We start from the raw sequence: 24,370 nt of genomic DNA on the forward strand, positions 1-24,370 counted from the left end.
GACCCAAATAAATAAAATCACCAATAAAATAGGAGAAATCACAAACAACACCACAGAAATACAATTACAAGAGAATATTAGGAAAAATTATATGCCAACAAATTGGGCAATCTGGAAGAAACAGATAAATTCCTAGAAACATACAGAAATGGATAAATTCCTAGAAACATACAAACTACCAAAACTGAAACAAGAAGAAGTAGAAAATTTGAACAGATGGATAACAAGCAAAGAAATTGAATCAGTAATAAAAAAAAAATCTCCCAACAAACAAAAGAGAGAGAGAGTGAAAGAAACCATGAGACTCTTAACAATAGAGAATAAACTGAGGGTTGATAGAGGGAGGTGGTGTGGGGAGATAGGCTAGATGGATGATAGCTATGAAGGAGGGCACTTGTTATGATGAGCACTAGATATTGTATGTAAGTGATGGATCACTGAATTCTACTCCCCAAACCAATATTGCACTGTATGCAATTTAAATTTAAATTTTATTTGAATTTAAATAAAAAATTTTAAAAAATCAATGGAATTTTCATATTTACAAATATGGAGAAAAAAGTATATGACAGATAAAAAAGTATTTGATAAAAATCAACTTCCCTTTGTGATAAAAATTTCTTGTTACACTATAAGAAAGGAACTTTGTTAATTTGAACTTTATTTACCCAGAACTATGAAAATATCCTCCTTAATGATGAATTAATTAGCTTTACTCCTGCATTCTGAAATGAGACAAAGATGCCTATCATACTCCTATTTAACACTGTACAGCCATTAACAATATTAGTTATTAAGAAAAGATGAAAAGGAATTGGAGCTTTGATATGCAGCTTATTGAAATCAAAATTGGTACAACCACTTTGGAAAATTGCTTGACAGTTATCTGTTAAAGTTAAACATACCCTTACTCCATGAATCAGTATATACCTGACAGAAACTCATATATATATTCTCTAGAAGACATATACAAATTTGTTCATAGTAATGCTATTATATAACCTGGAAAATGAATAAATTGTGGTATTGTCATACTCAAACAATGAAATACTATTACAATAATAAAAGTGAATGAATTACTGCTATAAATACCATGTTTAGAAATAGGAGCAGGACAGAAAAGGATAATTGTATAAAAGGATAAATGTATAATTCCACTCATATAAAATTCAAAAACAGATACCAATAACCTATAGTTAGAAGGCTGTAGTTACTTTTAGAAAAGAGGATAAAAGGAAGATGGGAATGTTGATTGGTTAAGGGTATAAAATAGGCTTCTGTGTATCTTGTATTTTTTTTATTTCTTGTTTTCCTATTATATTTTTTGACCCAGGTAGTAGTTTCACAGGTATATTCAACTTCATAATTCATTAAAGATATTTATAATTTGTGTGCTTTTCTCTATGTATTCTTCAACAAACATATTTATTAAAAACACCTATTCCTGATAAAAGAAATTTATTTAAAAAAATTTTTCTTTTCATATGCATTTATAAAATAATAAATTTCCCTCTTGATGAAGCTAAATCTATATCCCACAAGTTTTAATATAAGGCATTCTTGTTCAGTTCTGTTTCATACTTTTCCTTATAATTTCTTCTTTGACCATAATTACTTTGAAGTATAGTTTTTAGTTCCCAAAATATTTTTGTTAATGACTTCAAATATTACTTCATAGATTTTAGGGAATATAGTATCTGTGATTTTGATTTTGTGGTATTTAATAATTAATTTCACAGATATTTATCAGATACCTATTTTCTTCAGATACTGTTCCAGGTCCTGATGATATAGTAATTAGGAAGTCACCTTACTTCTTTGCCTTCACAATACTTGAATTCTATTGTGAGAGATAAATTTTTGAAATTATATATATATATATAATATGAGTATAATATATAATTATATAAAAACATAAGTAATATATATTTTTGTGACCTAGGTGATACTCATGTTTTGGTGTGGTCAGACATGATTGCAGAGTGATCTTGTTTTTGTCTTAATCATGGTCACAGAGTGACCTTGTCAGATGTCTCCTGGATATCAGGAGCTTCTTTTTCTCAATTCTCTAAATGATTCTAAAATTTTCTCATACTTCCTATATCATAATATTGTATAGTTATCTCAATAGTGTATGACATTTTGAGGTTAGGTAGTTTATATTTTGTTATTTACTGTGGTTATTGCTAGTAATGTTTTATAAACAAAACAACTTCTATCAGATGTTTCTATGAAAAAATATAATAGGATTTTAGATTTTTATTTCATTACATCTTAGGGCTCAAATTTTGAAAGGTTATATTATTCATTCTCTTGCTAAGTGAAACTTAGCAAACTTTTTAGACTTACAAATCTTTCCCTGGATTCCATAGGAATTGGTTTAATGATACATCATTTTCTCTAGTATGTAAAAAAGAGCTGATTTGAAGTTAAAATGCATAATAGTACAGTATTATGATGTTATATAAATTTTATTTTAACAAATATTTTTAAAGTTTACACTTAATTTTGACTTTTTCAATTTAGCAAGTCATTAGGCCATTTAATTTAGTATGTAAAGAAGCTCAATTTTTTTGTCAAATCAATTTTCAAATTTATTATATGTGATTTAATAATGAAACCTGTTTTTTATTTTAGCCATTCTGACAGGTGTAAAGTGATATCTTATTGTAGTTTTGATTTGCATTTCCCTGGTGATTAGTGATGTTGTGTACCTTATCATGTGTCTGTTGGCCATCTGTATGTCTTTTTTGGGAAAATGTCTATTTAGGTCCTCTGCCCATTTTTAATCAGATTATTGTGCTTTTTAATTTTTATTTAATTCTTTTTATTTTTTAGATTTTATTTATTTGAGAGAGAGAGAGCATGAGAGGAGGGAGGGTCAGAGGGAGAAGCAAACTCCCCCCTGAGCAGGGAGCCTGATGCGGGACTTGATCCTGGGACTCCAGGATCATGACCTGAGCTGAAGGCGGTCTCTTAACCAACTGAACCACCCAGGCACCCTATTTAATTCTTTTTTTATTTTATTATGTTAGTCACCATACAGTACATCATTAGTTTTTGATGTAGTGTTCCATGATTTATCATTTGCATATAGCACTAAATGCTCCATGCAATATGTGCCCTCCTTAATACCCATCACCAGGCTAACCCATCCCCCCAACACCCTCCCCTCTAAAACACTCAGTTTGTTTCTTGGAGTCCATAGTATCTCATGGGTTGTCTTCCCCTCCGATTTCTCCCCCTTCATTTTTCCCTTCCTGATCCTAATGTGCTCCATGCTATTCCTTATGTTCCACAAATAAGTGAAACCATATGACAATTGACTTTCTCTGCTTGACTTATTTCACTTAGCATAATCTCCTCCAGTTCCATCCATGTTGATATAAAAGTTGGGTATTCATCTTTCTGATGGCTGAGTAATATTCCTTTTTATATGGACTACATCTTCTTTATCCATTCATCTGTTGAAGGGCATCTCGGCTCTTTCCACAGTTTGGCTATTGTGGACATTGCTGCTATGAACATTGGGGTGCATATGGCCCTTCTTTTCACTACATCTGTGTCTTTGGGGTAAATACTCAGGAGTGCAATTGCTGGGTCATAGGGTAGCTCTATTTTTAATTTTCTGAAGCACCTCCACACTGTTTTCCAAAGTGGCTGTACCAACTTGCATTCCCACCAACAGTGTAGGAGGGTTCTCCTTTCTCCACAACCTCTCCAACATTTGTTGTTTCTTGCCTTGTCAATTTTTGCCATTCTAACTGGTGTAAGGTGGTATCTCAATGTGGTTTTGATTTGAATTTCCCTGATGGCTAATGATGATGAACACTTTTTCATGTGTCTGTTAGTATTTGTATGTCTTCTTCAGAGAAGTGCCTTTTCATGTCTTCTGCCCATTTTTTGATTTGATTGTTTTTTTGGGGTGTTGAGTTTGAGAAGTTCTTTATAGATCTTGGATATCAGCCCTTTGTCTGTAGTGTCATTTGCAAAAATCTTCTCCCATTCTGTGGGTTGCCACTTTGTTTTGTTGACTGTTTCCTTTGCTGTGCAGAAGCTTTTTATCCAACACTACATTAAAAGGATCATCCACCATGACAAAGTGAGATTTATCCCTGGGATGCAAGGGTGGTTCAACATTCGCAAATCAATCAATGTGATAGAACACATTAATAAGAGAAGAGAGAAGAACCATATGGTCCTCTCAATTGATGCAGAAAAAGCATTTGACAAAATACAGCATCCTTTCCTGATTAAAACTCTTCATAGTATAGGGATAGAGGGGACATTCCTCAATTTCATAAAATCCATTTATGAAAAACCCACAGCGAATATCATCCTCAATGGGGAAAAGTTGAGAGCTTTTCCCTCAAGATCAGGAACACGACAAGGATGCCCACTCTTGCCACTATTGTTCAACATAGTACTAGAAGTCTTAGCAACAGCAATCAGACAACAAAAAGAAATAAAAGGTATCCAAATTGGCAAAGAAGAAGTCAAACTCTCTCTCTTCACAGATGACGTGATGCTTTAAGTGGAAAACCCAAAAGACTCCACCCCCAAATTATTGTGCTTTTAAAAAAAAAGATTTTATTTGAGAGAGAGAGAGCATGTGCAGTGAGGAGGGGCAAAGGGAGAGGGAGAAGCAGACACCCCGCTGAGCAGGGAGCCTGATGTGGGGCTCAATCCCAAGACCCTAAGATCATGACCTGAGCCGAAGGCAGGCACTTAACCAACTGAGCCACCCAGGCACCCCTTATCAGGTTGTTTTTTGGTGTTGAGTTGTATAAGTTCTTTATATATTTTGGATATTAGCCCCTTATCAGATATATCTTTTGCAAATATCTTCTCCCATTCAGTAGGTTGCCATTGAAAATTAAAAATAGAAATACCATAGGGGCACCTGGGTAGCTCAGTTGGTTAAGCCACTGCCTTCGGCTCAGGTCATGATCCTGGAGTCCCGGAATTGAGTCCCGCATCGGGCTCCCTGCTCAGTGGGGAGCCTGCTTCTTCCTCTGGCCCTCCCCCCCTCATGCTCTCTCTCTCTATCTCATTCTCTCTCTCAAATAAATAAATAAAATCTTAAAAAAAAAGAAATACCATATGATTCAATAATTCCACCCCTGGATATTTACCCCCCCAAAAAACCCACAAAAACACTAATTCAAAAAAGATATATGCACCCCTATGTTTATTGCAATATTATTGACAATAGCCAAGATATGGAAGCAGCCTAAGTGTCCATCAATAGACAAAAGGATAAGGAAGATGTGGTGTATATACACAATGAAACATTATGCAGTCATAAAAAAGGAGACTGTTACATTTGTGACAACATGGATAGACCAGTAGGGTATTATGCTAAGTGAAATAAATCAGATTAGGAAAGACAAATATTATTTTCATATGTGGAATCTAAGAAAACCAAATGAATAAACAAAAAACAGAATCTATAAGTACAGAGAACAGTTGATGGTTGCCAGAGGGGAAAGGGGTAGGGAATGGGCAAAATGGGTAATGGGGAGTGGGAGATACAGGCTTCCAGTTATGGAATGAGTAAGTCCCAGGAATAAAAGGCACAGCATAGGGAATATAGTCAATGATACTATAATAAAGTTGTATGGTGACAGATGGTGGCTACACTTGTGGTGAGCATAGAATAACATAGAAGCTGAATCACTATGTTGTACACCCGAAACTAATATAGCATTCTAGATCAACTATACTCAAAAAATTTTTAGTTAAAAAATAATGATAAAAAATAATAAAAATAAAATCTTTAAATATGTTATAGCTTCAAAAGTATACATTGATTTCATGACCTGTTGAAATTTTTAAATTTCCTGTTAAAACTAGCTCATTTAGTTTTGTCATTTTTTTTGTGTTCTGTTATAAAATGTTGAGGTAAGTGATTAGGTCTCAGGATGCTGTATAGGAGTAGCTTATAACCACCACTCTATTTTCTATTTTTACCACTAGTGTTTTGGAATTATTGAAACATTTTTAGGCACAGTATAAGAATTTTCATCACAGAAATACTACTAAAGATGATTTTCAAGAAAATCATCTGAAGGCAAATTCATGGGCAATATTATTATTTGAATACTGGCCTCTTTTTATCCTTTCTGTTTTTTTAAACTAATGATAGAGTAAATTTAACAAAATATATTTCCAAATAGTAACTCAGAATTATATGATAATAAAAATCATCAGCATGGCTAGCAGTATTTCACTGAGTCTTGAATATGATCATCTATTAATCATTATCTGTTCTCAAATACTTCTATTTTAAAATGAAACCATGTATTTTGTTGTCTTATGTATTGATTTATAAATATCAACCATTTTTAATGATGTGAATCTCTAGAATACCTTGTGAACTTCTAAGGGTTCATAAATCACCAGTTTAAAATAGGGACATAAGTCAAAGAGAAAATAGGACTTGATATAAAGAAATTAGAAGCCAAATTTGTGGCTATACTTTTTAAGTGCATAGGACTGAACTGCATATACATTGGTTATTAAACTTATCCCATTTCATCCTTTATTTCATCTTCATTTTCTATCCCATTTTTCTTTTGTTCCAATTTTTCTTATTTATTTTTGTGTTCATATATATATATATATATGTGTACATGTTTCCTCAATTTCTCTTGGAAATTGGGAATAAGGACAATTTCATTGGTAAATATTTATTGAAGTAGAGTTTATTTGCCATTTTTTTAAATGTAGGAAATCTATATTCAGGTTCTGGAAAAATTGGCATTCTAAATAAAATTGTATTATGTGATATGATTTTAGTTTATTGTATTAACATTAAACTTTATTCAGAGAAAGTTAAAATTAATGTTAGAATTATAAAAATGATTATTCTAATGTTTTCCAGCTGCTGATAGGTTATGAAAATGGTACTGTAGTATTCTGGGACTTGAAATCTAAAAGAGCAGAACTAAGAGTTTATTATGATGAGGTAAGTGACTTCTACTGAAATATTTGAAAAGACTATTATTGAAAAGAGACTTTGTGCCTGTTTTCTACTTGTAAGCTTTGTATATTACCAATATTTTTATCATTGAGTAACTGGGTCTGACCTAGTGTCTCATACTGCGTGTTGGCATTTGCCCAAGTTCCAACTCTGGATCGTTCTCCTGAATGAGAATTCTGCCTTGATTGACTATTTTTGGGCCCTTTTTGGCATCTTAATATACGTCGATGCTTATTACTTATCCTTTTCCTTCCATTAGGTTACATGGTTATTATGTCTTGCCTCATTATCCTTAAGATCTCTAAAACATTATTCACACCTTTCTTAGAAAATTCTTTTTCTGTGGCAGAAAATGCCACAGATCAAGAGGTCAGGAGAAAGGTAAGGGTGAGAGATACAAGGAAATGGCAGAAATTTTAAGAGGTCAGTTTGAAAGGCCTTATCTCAGAATAAAGATTGGTTTTGTAAATAGTAATACTTAATAAGAAGGGTAAGATCTTAAAGTGAGTTTTATTGTACATAGTTGAGATTTGGTTAGGTTTTTACTTTAGTTGTTCAAAGGTTGATTCTAGGCCATTAAGGATATCCCCCTTCAGAAGAAGTTAATGTGAAGATAGCCTGGGGCAAAAAGTGAAAAAGGGTAATTACCTCCCCAAACTTTGGGAATAAAGTTGGTCATGTAAGCTCTAAATTCAATTTTAAAAATGGTGGAGTAGGGGGCGCCTGGGTGGCTCAGTTGGTTAAGCGACTGCCTTCGGCTGAGGTCATGATCCTGGAGTCCCGGGATCGAGTCCCGCATCGGGCTCCCTGCTCGGTGGGGAGTCTGCTTCTCCCTCTGACCCTCTCCCCTCTCGTGCTCTCTCTCTCTCTCTCTCTCTCAAATAAATAAATAAATAAAATTAAAAAAAATGGAGTAGGGAGAGATAGGAAGAAAATACAGTCAATAATCATTATCTGGTACACCTGCACTTATATGAGAAGAATGCAGAATTTAAGGCAACACTGATATAAATAGAAAGAAAAAATTTTTTAAAAACAACACATTTCTTTGTGTGCTACCTCCCATCCCCTCATAACAGTTGAATTTTTCAGTTTTGGTGCTTAAAGATATATGCCTTTGGGTATCTCATAGCTATACACACCCCCAATTCATTTCTTAATAGTTATGACAAACTAAGATTTTATGGTGTATATAAGATACTTCTCATAGTGACAAAGAGTTCAGGGGTAAAAGATATAGCAACTGGGTAATTTGGTCATGACTGGTGAAAAATACTGTCTGGCATGTCATGTCTTACAATTATGCTCTTTGTGATGAACTTCTAGGGCATCTTGAATCATAAGGAAAGAAGGTCCTGGGGAGCTAAGCTAGATTTTTCTTTTATTAAATATACAAAGTACAAAGATGATATTAGATTCCTCTCTGAAAACTAGTAGCTAGATAAGAGTACAAATATTATCTGAGTATTTAGCCAGTTGGAAATAGAGTAGGTCATCTAAAAAGGAAATCCAGAGGAAATGATAAATCAACTAGTTTTTTTAACCTAAAACACTGTAGAAGAAAGACTTCTAACCTTAAAAAGTGAGCAAAAATAATTTTGCAATGAAGTGTTTAAATAAGCATTAGCAATGTTTAAGTAAGTCGAGTACTACACTATACCTACTTTATACCTAGAAATAATTTTAAATATTGACTTATACATGTATATATGCATATAATCTCTTTACTTTGATGCATAATTATATATCCTATCATTTTAATTGAGATAGTTATATACATTATTTTACTGCCAAACTTTTAAAACTTTCCTTAGCACTTTACCCCTCATATTTAGAAATAATTCTTAATACTATTATGAAATGGTTTCTAATAAGTTATCAAAGATCTCTTGATTACTATAGTGACCCCTTCATAGTCTTAAGTTCCTCCTTAAATCTGTCTTTACATCAGCCCCTCCTTCCTAAAATGGTTTCTTGCCTTGTTTTTGTCTTTCTACCTCATTTTTCACCCTTCCTTTCTCTATCACTGATTCTTTCCTTACTTTCCTTTAAATTATAGATACTCTTCAGGATTTTATGTCTTCACCCTCTTCATTTCACCTCCAGTTTATATTTATATCTTCTCCCATCATTTCAAATATTTTTATTCTATAAAATTTAAAATCCTTGTATCTCTCACCCTTACCTTTCTCCTGACCTCTTGATCTGTGTATCTAAAAATCTGTTGCATAAGCCCAGATAAATATCTCATTGGCACTGAATTTACACTTAAAGACCTAAACCTTGTTCTGTGTTCTCTTTTCAGTTTTTAAATTTTGATTATTTATTCATTTGTAATCCTCAGAGTCATATTTGATCCTTTCTTCTCTATATATCATATGCTATCAGTTTTATTGTCTCTTAATTCTGTTTTTATATTGTCTCTCATTCATTTCTTCTCTTTTTTCATTCCCACATTCAATGTTCTAGTCTAGGTTGTTATGTTTTGCCTAAAAGACTATGGTAGCCTTTTTACTAATTGCTTTTCCTCTGATATCTTACCTTTTCAGTATATCTTTCACTAATAAGATTATCGTTTTAAGCCATAGGTCATGTAATTCTCCACCTCAGAACCTTTGAATGGCTCCCAATTATCAACAATACAAAGGCTTTATTACTTTACATGAGATTCAAGGCCCTGATGTTATTTTTCCCTTTAGTTTAATGCAGTGTATCCTTCTATACACTCCTCACACTTCAGACATATTACTATCTCCTAAACATATTATTTATTCCCTACCTTCAAGCCTTTGCTCCAGCTAATTCCTCACCATAAACTCACTTCTTTCCTCTTTTGCATATCAAAATCCTATTAACTTTTTAGCCACTGTAAAACTATTTCAACTACCAAAGTAGCCCCTTGAATAGCCATGGGTGAATTGAAAGTTTTGTTTTGTAAATACAAGATAATTTTCACAAATAACTACATGAATTTACATACTAGCTGTGAAAGTTTTATTTTTATTACATCAATATTTCTAAATAATCTCTCACAGAGAAAACTCTCAGAGTTTGATATGAGGATAGCCTTTAATTCCTTGACTAGATGCTGTTTTTCCTTTTTTCATATTGGTACCCAGCTTTTTAGGTTTCCTTTCTCTTTTTTGTTTTGGAGAACCTTGATCACAGACTCTGAGTTGACCAAACCAGCTAGTGTTTTATCTTCCATATTTTGTTTTCTATCTTTTAAAATTCTTCCTGAATTAGTTGTATTGTATTTGTCTGTTGTTGTTGTTGTTGTTGTTTTTAGTAAACCCTTAAAGTTGTTTTTTAAGAAAGGGGTAAGGTATAATGAAATTAAAAGAATTGGATTGTTATCCATTAAATCTATTCAAATACCAACTCTTCAGTAATACTCTGTTTTACACTCTCTAATAACAAACTGGTTTTATATGCTTACTCTTTTGTACAATAAGTATATTTGTTTTATGGTACTTACTTTGCTTTTGTGTTGTAGCTGTTATTTTTCTATTTGTCTTCTCTAGTAGGTAGAAATTCAGTAAGATAGGAAGAAGGGTTAGGGCTGGAGACTCTCTCTCTACCCACACCATTCATAGCAAAGCAGTCTGAAAGAACTTTCAATTGACTGAAGTTCATCAAGTTAACACATAGAAGAAGCCTGAAGTGACATTTCCCTTGAGCCACCTACAAAAGTGAGAATAAGCAAAAAAGAAGATGACAAGTGTTTTCTTTCTGTCTCTACTGAACCCTGGCAAAAAAAAAAAAAAAAAGTCTTTACCTAGTAATAAAGACCAGAGTGAGAGAAAACATAAGCCCAGGGTTTCATGTTATCTGTTTCATTTAATTAAATCTTACTTATCTTGAGGTACAGCTCATATCCTACATCCTTTATGATATGTCTAATGATTACCCTAGCCATCAATTATCTGTAACTCTAATAATACTTCTTATTTAGAAAACAAATAATAGTTTTAAACACATATCTTAGGTTAGTATATCGTATATATATATAAAAACTAAATGTTAGAAGTTCCAAAAAATAACAATTATTAATTAATATTCATTTATTTCAGTCTTCCCTATTTTGCAGTTTTGAAAGTTCCTTTAAGTAAAGGGTAATGTTGTATATATCTGTTCAGCTTTTATGTCTACTAGGGCTTCTCTCATTGTGATTAGCACATTATTGAAAGGCCATATAAACTTTATGATTTAGAAAGAATACAAGGTATGGAAATATGTGATGACATTAATTATTCATTCAACAGATATTGAGTATCTACTTTATGCAAGGCACTGTGCTACCACTGGGAATAAAACAATATATGAAAATGGAATAATTACTTTTAAATTTTATGTAATTCACATCTTCAGAGTAAACTTATAAAAAACTTTGAATCTTTTTGCTTAAACCCTAAATTGCCAAGTTAATTTAAAAATATATGTTAGGGGCAATATGGTAAAATGATAGAGAATATGGGTTTTGTAGTTAGATAAACATTGGCTTTGAATTGTGTGACCTGAGCACGTATATTAGTTTCCGTAGATCTATTTCACCATGTGCAAATTGGAAAAAATCATACCTGCTTTGTAAAATTAATAGAGTTAATATCAGTACTTTGCCAAGGGGTCTGGCACATAGTAAGCCCTCAGCTGGTAGCTCTTAGTGTAAATTGTTATTTAAATTGGTGACTTTAAGTGGAAGTAAGCCTCTACCTTTCCAGAAATTATCTTCCAATAACCTTGCTTTTACTTCTATATAAATAATTTTTCAAAGGATCATATAGGATACAGGGAGGACATAGAATTTACAACAAAAAGTTCTAGGCTATAATGATATTATGAAATGTACTTAACTTTTCTTTATCTCAGGAGATGAGTTTTTATAGTCTTCTATAAGTCTATAGAGGATTGAAGCCAAAGATAGTATGATCTGGGTTAGAAAAATTATGTATGTTTCTTAACTATTGTTGCTATAATAATTTTATCTCAGAATATTTTTCCTTTGGAATATAGAATGCTATAACATATCAACGTTTTTCACCCTCTACTTGTTTTTAATTGCTATTTCATTAGGCTATCCATTCAATTGATTGGCATCATGAGGGCAAACAATTCATGTGCAGCCATTCAGACGGTAGCTTGACCTTATGGAACCTGAAAAGCCCAAGTCGTCCTTTCCAGACCACAATTCCACATGGTAAGGTATATGCTTTCAAAAGAAATAAACTCTGAAGATACAGTGCCTTGACTTGACGTACAACAGGTGGTATCAGTGTGTCTGGAAGAAAGTGATAGGATGTAACTTCTGATTCTAAATACCTCTTTATATCTCCTTCAGATTCCCACATTATACCCTAAACTTTCTGTACTTCCCCTCTCCCTGTTTATCCACTTTCCTACTTTGTGATACTTATATATAGACCTTTCCAACCACAAATTGGATAATGGATGATTGATGTATCTGAAGCAGTCTTCAGGGTTAAGAAGGTAGTGAGAATGACATTATATAGATCTGACTTTCAGACCTAATTCCTATACTGTTTTGGCATTTTCTAGATTTTCTCATTTATTTCCATTTCTACTATTTGATTCCACCAAATATGAGAACTATGGTTTTTACTGTGTTTTGTATTTCTTATTATCTTCCTTATCAAAAGGAAGTATTTAAGGTTTATGTTCTACCTGTCTACCTAACTGAAAAGAATAAAAAGTTCAAATGAATGAGTATTTTTTATTCAGATGATCATATTATTTCTGAGAATATTAGTGGTAATCTGGGTTCCATATTTTCCTCTTACCATTGGTTTTTTGTAAGAATAGAGAGGTCAAAACCTAGCAGTTAATCAAACACATTCTATTTTATAGTTTCTGAGCACTTATTATAGTATCACATTTATAAAATTTAGTATAATGTTTTTTATAATTGGTGACCCATAAATCACAAGATGAAATTATTCCATCTTGTGTTGGTCTGTCCTTTTTTGTACCATGCCCTTTTTTGTTGCATGCTCCACCTTCAAATGTTTAAATTATTACAACATTTAACCTAGCAGCTTTAAAGATTACTTTGCTTTTACGCACTTAGTTTGAGATGCTTCATTTAAAGATTGCCATTATGGAAAACTTGGATAGGTGTTTGCTATACATTCCACTCAGATAGAATTATTTGTTTCTATGATGAGTTTAGTTCCTCTCTCCACCCCCTACCCCCATTCCTTATGCCTTTTATTTGTATGTGTATAATATGATTTATTCATAAATTTTCTACTTCTATTCTTCTCAACAATCAACTTCTATACAAGTTCTTTTTGTCTTGGTTGGATATTTGATACTTTCATATGTTTCACCATATCCATATTTATCAGTTTGGGTTGTTTTCTATACACTTGACCCTTGAACTGTGTGGGGAATGGGGCACTGATCCTCATGCAGTTGAAAATCCACATATAACTTTTGACTCCTCCAGGGCCAACAGCCTACTGTTCACTAGAAGCCTTACTGATAAACATAGTCAATTAACACATATTTCGTATGTTATGTGTCATATACTGTATTCTTACAATTAAGCTAGAAAAAAGAAAATATTAAGAAAATAATAGGAAGAAAAAATACATTTACAATACTATATGTATTTAAAAAAATCTATTCCTTTGAATTAATATTTTTGTATTCTTTGGCTAAATACCTAGTAATGTAACAGCTGGATTATAGGGTAGTTCTATTTTTAACTTTTCGGGGAAACTCCATATTGCTTTCCGGAGTAGCTTGTACACTGAAACTAATATTACACTGTATGCTAACTAACTAGAATTTGAATAAAAACTTTAAAAACTACATATAAGTGGACCCACACAGTTCAAACCCGTGCTGTTCAAGGGTCAACTGTTGAAAGAGATGAAATTCTGTTCACAGGTTATTGAAAACATCAGCATCTGTGTCTCATAATATAATAGATTAAATTCCTGCTGCCCCACCATGATTTGAAGCAAATATCAGTGATTTTGACATATTCTTCAGGTTCATTCTGTTACATTTCATTTCAGCTATTTTTATATTAGAAAATAAAAATTTCTCTAAGTAGTACTTTAGCTGTATCCTCTAAGTTTTGATATTAATTTTATTAAAAATGTGTAATATTCATTAATATTCAGTTTGAGGTATTTTCTAATTTCTATTATAATTTTCTATTGATCTATGAGTTAGACATTTGTTTTCTAATTTCTAAAAAACATGTTTTGTTATAGATTTTTAAATTAACTGTAGTCAGAGAACATGGCATGATACTAGTTCTACAAAATTTACTGTGATTTGCTTTAAATTAGACATACACAATTAATTGCCATGAATTTCCAATTATGCTTGAGAAGAATGTACATTTCCTGTTACACAAAGGTCAAACTTGAAATTGTGTTTTCTTTGTACTATAAATCTTTCCTTAGTTTTTTTTTTAAGATAGCTGCTATTTTTTTTATTTAAATTCAGTTAGCCAAGGTATAAGTACATCATTAGTTTTTGATATAATGTTCAATGATTCATTAGTTCATTCTAACACCCCGTGTTCATCATATCACATGCCCTCTTTAATGCCCATCACCCAGTTACCCCTTCCCCCACTTATCTCCCTTTCTGCAATCCTCAGTTTGTTTCCCAGAGTCAAGATCTCTTATGGTTCATCTTCCTCTCTGATTTTTTATAGTTTGATTTTTTAATTTTGAGAGAGATAAATTAAAATCTCTATTACTATGGATTTTTCCCTGTAATTTTGTTCATTTCTGCTTTATATACTTTTTAAATCAAGTAGGTCAAGGTGGTTGATAGCATTAATCAAATCCTTGGATTTTACTGATATTTGACTAGTGCTATCAATTTCTGAAAGTGGTATTAAAATTTCCTAACAATTATAGAATTATCTACTTTTCACTTTATTTCTGTCTTTTTGTTTCGAGGCTTAATTGTTAGGCATCCATTAGGTTTTCCATAGAGGGCATATAGTCAGGTCTTTTTTATTCAGTTTTATAACATTTAGTTGGAGTGTTCAGTCTATTAATATTAAATGTAATTACTGATGGAAATGGATTTAAGTATACCAAGTTACTGTTTGTTTTCTGTTGGTCCAGTCTTTTTTTGTTGTTGTTCCCTTTTTCTCCCCTTTTTGCCTTCTGGATTATTTGAAAGTTCTTATTAGAATTCCATTTTAATTTACGTGTAGGCATTTTATCCTCAGACCTTTTATTTTGGTCAGTTACTCTAGGGATTATAGTATACTTCCCTAACTTTTCAGTCTATTAGAGTTAACATTGTAGCACTTCACAAAAAAATGTAGAAGCTTCATAATCCTATATATTTATTTACTTTTGCAGTAGTTATATGTATTACTTCTAAATACATTGTTATCATTTTTGCTTTAAGTAGTCTTAAGTATTTTTTAATTAGAAGGAAGATATTCCTTTGTATTTTATAATTTCTCTTAATATAATTTTATATTTATGAATTTTTATGATTTTATTTATTCTTGAAGATACAGGAATATCATTTAGCATTTCACTTGGCTTTCCTTTATCTAAAAATTCTTTTTTTGGGCGCCTGGGTGGCTCAGTTGGTTAAGCGACTGCCTTCGGCTCAGGTCATGATCCTGGAGTCCCAGGATCGAGTCCCACATCAGGCTCCCTGCTCAGCAGGGAGTCTGCTTCTCCCTCTGACCTTCCCTCTCGCACTATCTCTCAAATAAATAAATAAAATCTTTAAAAAAAAAAATAAAAAAAATAAAAAATAAATAAAAATTCTTTTTTGCTTTTATTCTTGACATTTTTGCTGGATGTAGATTTCTGAGTTCACAGTTTGTATGTATATATGTTGTTTTTAAGGTGCTACACACTTTAAAAATATTCCACTGTTTTCTGGTTTACATAGTTTCTGAGTGAGAAACTTGTGGTGTTTTGACTTTTGGTTCCCCTGTGTATAATGTGTCATTTTTCCCTGGCTACTTTCAAAATTTTTGTAACTTTTATTTCCAACAATTTGACTATGATATGCCTAGTTTGTTCAAGTTCATTCTATTTAGGGTTCTACTGAGCTACAGAGCTTCTTACATTTAGAGATTTGTATCTTTCATAAAATTGGGGAAAATTTCAGCCTTTTATTTTTTCAAATATATTTTTCTGCTCCAACCTCTCTCTACCTCTCTTTCTGGGACACCATTTACCTGTCTGGTAGAATTTTTGGTATTGTCTCACATGTTTCTGAGCCTTTCTTTTTTTGTTGTTAATCATTTTTTTTCTCTGAATTTCAAATTGGATAATTCACATTGATCTATCATCAATTTAACTGCCTTTTTCCTCTGTAATTTTCATTCAGCTATTAAACCCTTAAGTTATCTTTATTTCAGATATTTATTCCACTTGCTATCTTTTTATATTTTCTATTTTTCTGAGATTTTTCTCTTTTCATTATGAGTCCTTTTCTTTCTTTTCTCTTTCCCTTTCCACATTGAGCTTAGTTATAATTGCTGCTTTAAATCTTTGTTTGATGATACCAAAATCTGCTTCTCCTTGAAGTTGGCCTCTGTTCATAAGAATGTCTCACATTTTCCTGCTTCTTCACATATCTAATAATTGGAAATGTGTATTATGGATATTATGTTGTATATACTATAGAATATACCTTTGTTACCCAATTCCTCCCTAGCCATATGTCTTCTAAACTTGGAAACCATATCTAGATTCATTATCTTTCTACAAATCAATATTTTCTATACTACAAAAGTAGGCTTTGTCTGAAACTCAGATTATTGAACAGTAGTGGGAAAAGAGGGAGGGTGACCACAGACGAGTTACTTTAGTACCTATTTCACTTGAGATTAGCACTGTGGTGACATTGCCCTTGTTGTAGCTGGTTTTCACTAGTATTATAGACATTATTTTTCTTACACAGTAAATTTTAATGGTTTCAAATACTTATTCTTCAATTATAATACCTTCAGCTAAACACATACATACACACACACATGCAGTCTACACACATGATCTTAAACCAAATCCCATGTAATACTTAACAGTGACGTTGTTGAGAGACAGGACAGAGATGTCAACAATTATTACTGTTATTTAACCTTTTCCTGAAAATATTATCCAATATATTTGGACTTGAAAAGGAAATATGATATTTAAAAGTTTAGAGTTCAAAATTATAATTACTTCTTTGATAATGTAATTGCACAACTAAAAAATAAAAACTAATTAGGAATACTATTGAGTATAACATGAGAACTCTATACAAAACAAAATACAATGGGTGGATAAAACCATTTAAAAAATAGCATCCATAAAAATACCTGGGAGTAAACCTTAAAATAACAGTGAGATATTATTTCTGCTAAAGGGCATAAAGAAGACTGAATAAGGAAAAAATACCCTATGTCTGCATGGGTGGATTCATTATTATAAAGATGTTAGCTCCCCCCATATTAATTCAAAATTCACTTTGTTCCCAAGAAAAATAACAGGTTTTAAAAATTAGACAAGCTTATGTGTAGCAAAAAGAAACATGAAAATAGGAAAAAATATTTGAACAAGGAGTAATGGTCAATTATAGGCAGTTTGGAAGGTGAGATGCCCTAAACAATTCTTGCTGAAATAAATACTTACTGAAATGAAATAAATTTATTTTTTAATATGTCATTGAGCTAACAACCACAAAAACAAGGTAAACTTAAAGATCCCAAAAAACATTGTTAAACTAGAAATGCTGAGAGATAAATGGTAAAGATAGAATTTGTATTTTTTTAAAGATAGTGTTTATTGATTTGAAAGAAAGAGAGAGCAAGCGTGAGCAGGGGGTGGGGGGGCGGGGAGAGGCAGGGCAGAGAGAGAGGGAGAAGCAAACTCCCCACTAAGCATGGGGCCTGACACGAGGGCCTCATCCTAGGACCCTGAGATCATGACCTGAGCTGTAGTCAGATGCTTAACCAACTGAGCCACACAGGCACCCCTTGTCTGCAGTTTTATGCTACACTTCAGAGAACTTAAACTTCTATTAAAAAAATACAAATTTATTGAAATATAATTCTCAGTTCACTAAAGTGTACAATTCAGTGGTTTTAGTATATTCAGAGTTATGCAACCATCAACACAATCTAATTTTAGAATATTTTTGTCATCCCCAAAAGAAACGCCATACTGATTAACAGTCATCCCATCGCTACTCCTCCAGCATTATTAGACAACCACTGGCCTTCTTCTGTCTCTATAGATTTGACTGCTCTGGACATTTCATATAAATAAACTCATACTAAATGTGGTCTTTCATGACTGGCTTCTTTCACTTAGCATAATGTTTTCAAGGTTCATCCATGTCATAGCAAGTCTCAGTATTTCTGGTGAATAACATTCCATTGTGTAGATATACCGCTTTTATCTACTCATCACTTAATGGACATTTGGGTTCTTATATTTTGATTATTCTGAATTATTCTGCTGTGAATGTTTATGTACAACTTTTGTGCCAGCACATATTTTCATTTCTCTTTGGTGTATATCCAAGAATGGAATTACCGGATCATATGACAGCTCATATTTAACATTTTAAGGAACTGCCAAATTGTATTCCAGAGTCCTCAGGCTTTTACATACTCACAAGCAATATTAGGTTTCCAACTTCTCCACATCTTTATCAACATTTGTTAATATCTATCTTTTATTATAGCCATCCTAGTAGATATACGGTAATAGCTCCTTGTAGTTTTGATTGACATTTCCCTAATGAATAAAGATATTGAATATCTGTTCATGTGCTTATTTTCATTTCTAATTTTCTTTGGAGAAACGTTGATTGAGTCCTTTGCCCATTTACAAATTGGGTTTTTTTAAATTTAATTTAATTTTATTGTTATGTTAGTCACCAAACAGTATGAAAACAATGAATCATGGAACATTACATCAAAAACTAATGATGTACTGTATGGTGATAAACTGGGTTTTTTAAAATTATTATTATGGAGTTGTAGCAGTTTATTATATAGTCGACCCTTGAACAACACAGGATTTGGGGTGCTTACCCTCTGTGTAGTAGAAAATTCATGTATAACTTATTTTAATTGAAGTATAATTAACATACAATGTTATATTAGTTTCAGGTGTACAGTATAGAGATTCAACAACCCTATATGTTATGGTGTGCTTACCACAATAAGTGAAGTTATCATCCATCACTATACAAAGTTATTACAATATTATTGACCATATTCCCTTTGTTATACTTTTCATCTTCATATTTATTTTATAACTAGGAGTTTGTACCTCTTAATCTTTTTTTATCTATTTCATCTATCCCTCACACAACTCCCCTTTGGTTACCATCAGTTCTCTGTATTTCAATCTGGGTTTGAAATACCATATGAAATCATATGATATTTGCCTTTCCCTGACTTATTTCACTCAGTATAATACTGTCTAGGTCTATCCATATTGTCACAAATGGCAAGATATGATTTTTTTTATGGTTGAGCAATATTCCATTGTGTGTGTGTGTGTGTACACACAAAATCTTCTTTATCCATTCATCTATGGATGAACACTTCCTTTTTTTTTTGGCTATTGTAAATAATGCTGCAATAAACATAGGGGTGCATATATCTTTTTGAATTAGTGTTTTTGTTTTCTTTGGGCAAATTCCGAGTAGTGGGACTACTGGATTATATGATATTTCTATTTTTAATTCTTTGAGAAATCTCCATGCTGTTTTCCATGGTGGCTGCACCAGTTTACGTTCCCACCAACAGTGCACTAGGGTCTCTTTCCCTCCACATCCTTGTTATTTCTTGTCTTTCTTATTCTAACCATTCTGACAGGTGTAAGATAACATCTTATTGTGGTTTTGATATTCATTTCTCTGAAAAGTGATGTTGGCTATCTGTATGTCTTCTTTGGAAAATGGTCTATTCAAGTCCTCTGCCCATATTTCAATCAGATTGGGTTTTATTTGGTGTCAATTTATATAAATTCTTTATATATTTTGGATATTAACCCTTATCAGATATATCATTTACAAATATCTTCTCCCATTCAGTAAGTTGCCTTGTCATTTTGTTGGTGGTTTCCTTCAATGTACAGAAGGCTTTTATTTTTGTGTGGTCCCAATAATTTATTTTTGCTTTTGTTTCTCTTACCTAAGGAGACGTACCTAGAAAAATGTTGGTAAAGCCAATGTCAAAGAGACTACTACCTATATTTTCTTCTAGGAGTTTTATGGTTTTGGGTCTCACATTTAGGACTTTAATCCATTTTGAGTTTATTTTGTTTATGGTATAAGAAAATGGTACAGTTTTATTCTTTTGCATGCTCCTGTTAAGTTTTCCTAACACCATTTTTGGAGACTGTCTTTTCCCCATTGGATATTCTTGCCTCCTTTGTCATAGATTAACAGACTGTATAAGCATGGGTTTATTTCTGGGCATTCAATTCTGTTCGACTGGACTGTGTGTCTCTTTTTGTGCCAGTACCAGACTGTTTTGATTACTACAGCTTTGTAGTAAATCTTGAAATCTGGAATTGTGATATATCCAGCTTTGTTCTTTCTCAAGATTGCTTTGGCAAGTCAGGGTCTTTTGTGGTTTGATACAAATTTTAGGATTATTTATTCTAGTTTTGTGAAGAATACTGTTGGCATTTTGATAGGGATCATATTGAATTTGTCAATTGCTTTGGGTAGTATGGACATTTTAATGATATTCTTTCAATCAATGAGCATGGGATACCTTTACATTTGTTTTCATCTTTAATTTCTTTTAGCATGTTTTATAGTTTTCAGAGTACAGGCCTTTCACCTCCTTGGTTACATTTATCCCTAGGTATTTCATACTTTTCAGTCCAATTGTAAGTGGAATTATATTTATTTATTTATTTAGTTTTCTGCTACTTCATTATTTGTGTATAGAAATGCAACAGATACTTGTATATTAATTTTGTGTCCTGCAACATTACTGAATTCATTTATCACTTCTAATAATTTTTTGGTGGAGGCTTAGGATTTTCTGTCATGGCATCTGCAAATAGTGAGTTTTACTTCTCCCTTCCCAGTTTGGATGCCTTTTATTTCTTCTTCTTGTCTGATTGCTGCAGCTAGGACTTCCAGTACTGTGTTAAAAAGTGGCAAGAGTGGACAGCCTTGTCTTGTTCCTGATCTTAGAAGAAAAGCTCTCAGTTCTTCACCATTGAGTATGATGTTGCCTGTGGTTTTTATTATATATCAATTTTATAATGTTGAGGTATGTTCCCTCTAAACTCATTTTGTTAAGAGTTTTCATCATGAATGGATGTTGAAATTTATCAAATAATTTTTGTGCATCTATTGAGATGATCATATCATGTTTATCCTTCATTTTGTTAATATGATATAGCATATCACATTATTTGCAAATATTGAACCATCCTTGCATCCCTGGAATAAATTTCACTTGATTATGGTGACTGATCCTTTTAATATATTGTTGAATGCAGTTTGTTAATATTTTGTTGAGTTTTGCATCTGTGTTCATCAGGGATCTTGCCCTATAGTTTTCTTCTTTGTAATGTCTTTGGTTTTGTTATCAAGATAGGGCTGACTTCATAGAATGTATTTAGAAGTTTCCCTTTTTCTTCTATCTTTTGGAATAGTTTGAGAAGAAGAGATATTAACTCTTCTTCAAATGTTTGGTAGAATTCACCTGTGACTCAATTTGGATGTGGACTTTTGTTTATTGGAAGTTTTTTTGATTACCTGTTGAATTTCATGACTGCTAATTGATCTGTTTAGATTTTCTAATTCTTCCTGATTCAGTTTTGTAAATTTCTATGTTTCTAGAAATTTATTCATTTCAAGTTTGTCCACTTTATTGACATATAATTTTTGTGGTAGTTTCTTAGAATCTTCTGTATTCCTTCAATTTCAGCTGTTATTTCTCCTCTTTAATTTCTGATTTTATTTATTTGGATCTACGCTTTTTTTTATTTTGATGAGTCTGACTAAAGGTTTACCAATTTTGTTTATCCTTTCAAAGAAACAACTTTTAGTTTCGTTGATTTTTCTGTTGATTTTTTAGTCTTATTTCATTTATTTCTGCTGTTATCTTTATTATTCTCTTCCTTTTACTAACTTTGGGCTTTGCTCTTATTTTCTAGTCCTTTTAGGTGTAGGATTAGATTGTTTATTGGAGATTATTTTTGTTTCTTGAGGTAGGCATGTATTGTTCTAAATTTCCCACTTAGAACTGTTTTCACTGCATCAAAGATTTGGACCACTGATTTTTCATTTTTATTCCTCTCCATTTTTCTTTTTAGAGAGCAAGTATGAGTGAGGAGTAGGGGTAGAGGGAGAGGGAGACTGAGAATTCCCAACAGGCTCCATACCCAGGACAAAGACCAGTGTGAGGGCCAATCTCATAACCCTGAGATCGTGACCTGAGCCAAAATCAAGTCTGATGCTTAACCACCTGAGCCGTCCTGGTGCCCCCATGTATTCTTTAATTTTCTATTTGATTTCTTCATTGACCCATTGGTTGTTAGTAATATGTTGGTGGTCTCCTTGTGTTTAGGTTTTTCCATTTCTTTTTTCTTGTGATTGTCTTGTGGTTTCATACTATTGTGGTCAAAAAGGATGTTTGATATGATTTCAGTAATCTTAAATTTATTGAGACTTGTCTTGTGGTCTAACATGTGATCTATCCTGGAGAATGTTTCACGTACACTTGAACAGAATGTGTATTCTGTTGTTTTGGGATGGAATGTTCTGCATATTTCTGTTAAGTTATTCAAAGACACCATTTCCTTATCACTTTTCTGCCTAATCTATCCATTGATGTAAGTGGTGTGTTATAGACTTCTACTATTATTGTATTGCTGTCAATTTCTCCCTTTATGTGTGTTAATATTTTTGTTTTATGTTTTTGGTGCTCCAATGTTGGCTACATAGATATTTACAATTGTTATATCCTCTTGTTGTATTAACCCCTTTATCATTGCATAGTCCCCTTGTCTCTTGTTACAGTTTTTGTTTTAAAGTCTATTTTGTTTGATGTAAGTATTGTTACCCCATTTTTTTTTCACTTTCATTTGCATCATCTTTTTCCATTCTTTCACTTTAAGTCTGTATGTGTCTTTAGGTCTGAAGTGAGTCTTTTGTAGGCCGCATATAGATAGGTTGATCTTGTATTTTTATTTATTCCACCACCCTGTCTTTTGATGAAGGCATTAGACCATTTACATTTAAAGTAATTATTGTACTGTTGCCATTTTGTCAGTTGTTTTCTGGTGATTTTTGTAGTTCTCTTTTCCTTTCTTTTTCTCTTGCTCCTTTGTAATCAATATCTTTCTTTAGTGTTATGATTGGTTTTCTTTCTCTTTATTGTGTATGAATTATAGGTTTTTGGTTTGTGGTTACCATGAGTTTCATATATAACATACTAAGTATAAAGAAGTATATATTAATTTGATGGTCACTTAAGTGTGAATACGTTCTAAAATAACTTTATTTCTCCCTTCACATTTTTTGTATATTTTATTTGGTGTACCCCTTAACTAATTTCTTAGATATAATTAACTGTATTACTTTTTTCTTTTAACCTCAAACTAGCTTTATAAGTGATTGCTCTATTATCTTTACTTAATGTTTGCTTTTACTCATGACATTTTTTTTCCTTTTGTGATTTTCTTACTTGTAGTTATGGCCTTCTCTTTTCTTTTTCTTTTTCTTTTTCTTTTTCTTTTTCTTTTTCTTTTTGAATGGCCTTCTCTTTTCCACTTAAAGAAGTTCCTTTAATATTTATTGTAAGGCCAGTTTAGTGGTGATGACCCTTTAACTTTTCTTTGGGAAATTCTTTATTTCTCCTTCAATTCTGAATGATAACCTGCTGGATAGAGTATTCTTGGTTGTAGGTTTTTTCTCTTTTCAGCACTTTGAATATATCATGCCACTGCATTCTGGCCTGCAAAGTTTCTGCTGAAAAATCACTTGATAGCTTTATGGGACTTCCTTTGCATATAACTATTTGCTTCTCTCTTGCTGCTTTTAAAATTCTATCTTTAATCTTTCTTTTTCCTTTGTTTATTTCAATTTTTTATTTAAATTCTAGTTCATTAACATAAATGTAAAATTGGTTTCAGGTGTAGAATTTAATGATTCATCACTTACATATAACTCAGTGCTCATCACAAGTGCCCTTCTTAATACCCATCACCCATTTAGCCCATCCTTTACCCACCTCCCTCCATCAACCTTCAGTTTGTTTTCTATAGTTAAGAGTCTTATGGTTTGCCTCCCCCTCTCTTTTTTCCCCTATGTTCATCTGTTTTGTTTCTTAAAATACACATATGAGTGAAATCATATGTTGTCTTTCTCTGACTTCTTTTGCTTAGC

The 24,370-nt window shown here is 32.3% G+C and overlaps 1 protein-coding gene and 1 long non-coding RNA gene across 9 annotated transcripts in view; one reads left to right on the top strand and one right to left on the bottom strand.

Annotated features, from left to right (window-relative positions):
* STXBP5L (syntaxin binding protein 5L) overlaps positions 1-24,370 on the top strand; it is a 404,049-nt gene that overhangs the window by 204,399 nt on the left and 175,280 nt on the right. For all 8 annotated transcript variants that reach the window (XM_073894175.1, XM_073894170.1, XM_073894178.1 and 5 more), the window contains exons 8-9: positions 6,887-6,970; positions 12,059-12,182. In XM_073894175.1, the coding sequence (XP_073750276.1) occupies positions 6,887-6,970; positions 12,059-12,182 (208 nt within the window). The remainder of the gene's footprint in view (positions 1-6,886; positions 6,971-12,058; positions 12,183-24,370) is intronic.
* Positions 1-24,370, bottom strand: part of LOC141373020 (uncharacterized) — a 185,430-nt gene that overhangs the window by 3,329 nt on the left and 157,731 nt on the right. The gene's annotated exons all lie outside the window — the stretch shown is intronic.

The sequence above is a fragment of the Callorhinus ursinus genome, unplaced genomic scaffold, assembly GCF_003265705.2.
Source record: "Callorhinus ursinus isolate GAN/ISIS: 27379988/994484 unplaced genomic scaffold, GSC_fseal_2.0 scaffold1, whole genome shotgun sequence".
NCBI lineage: Eukaryota > Metazoa > Chordata > Mammalia > Carnivora > Otariidae > Callorhinus > Callorhinus ursinus.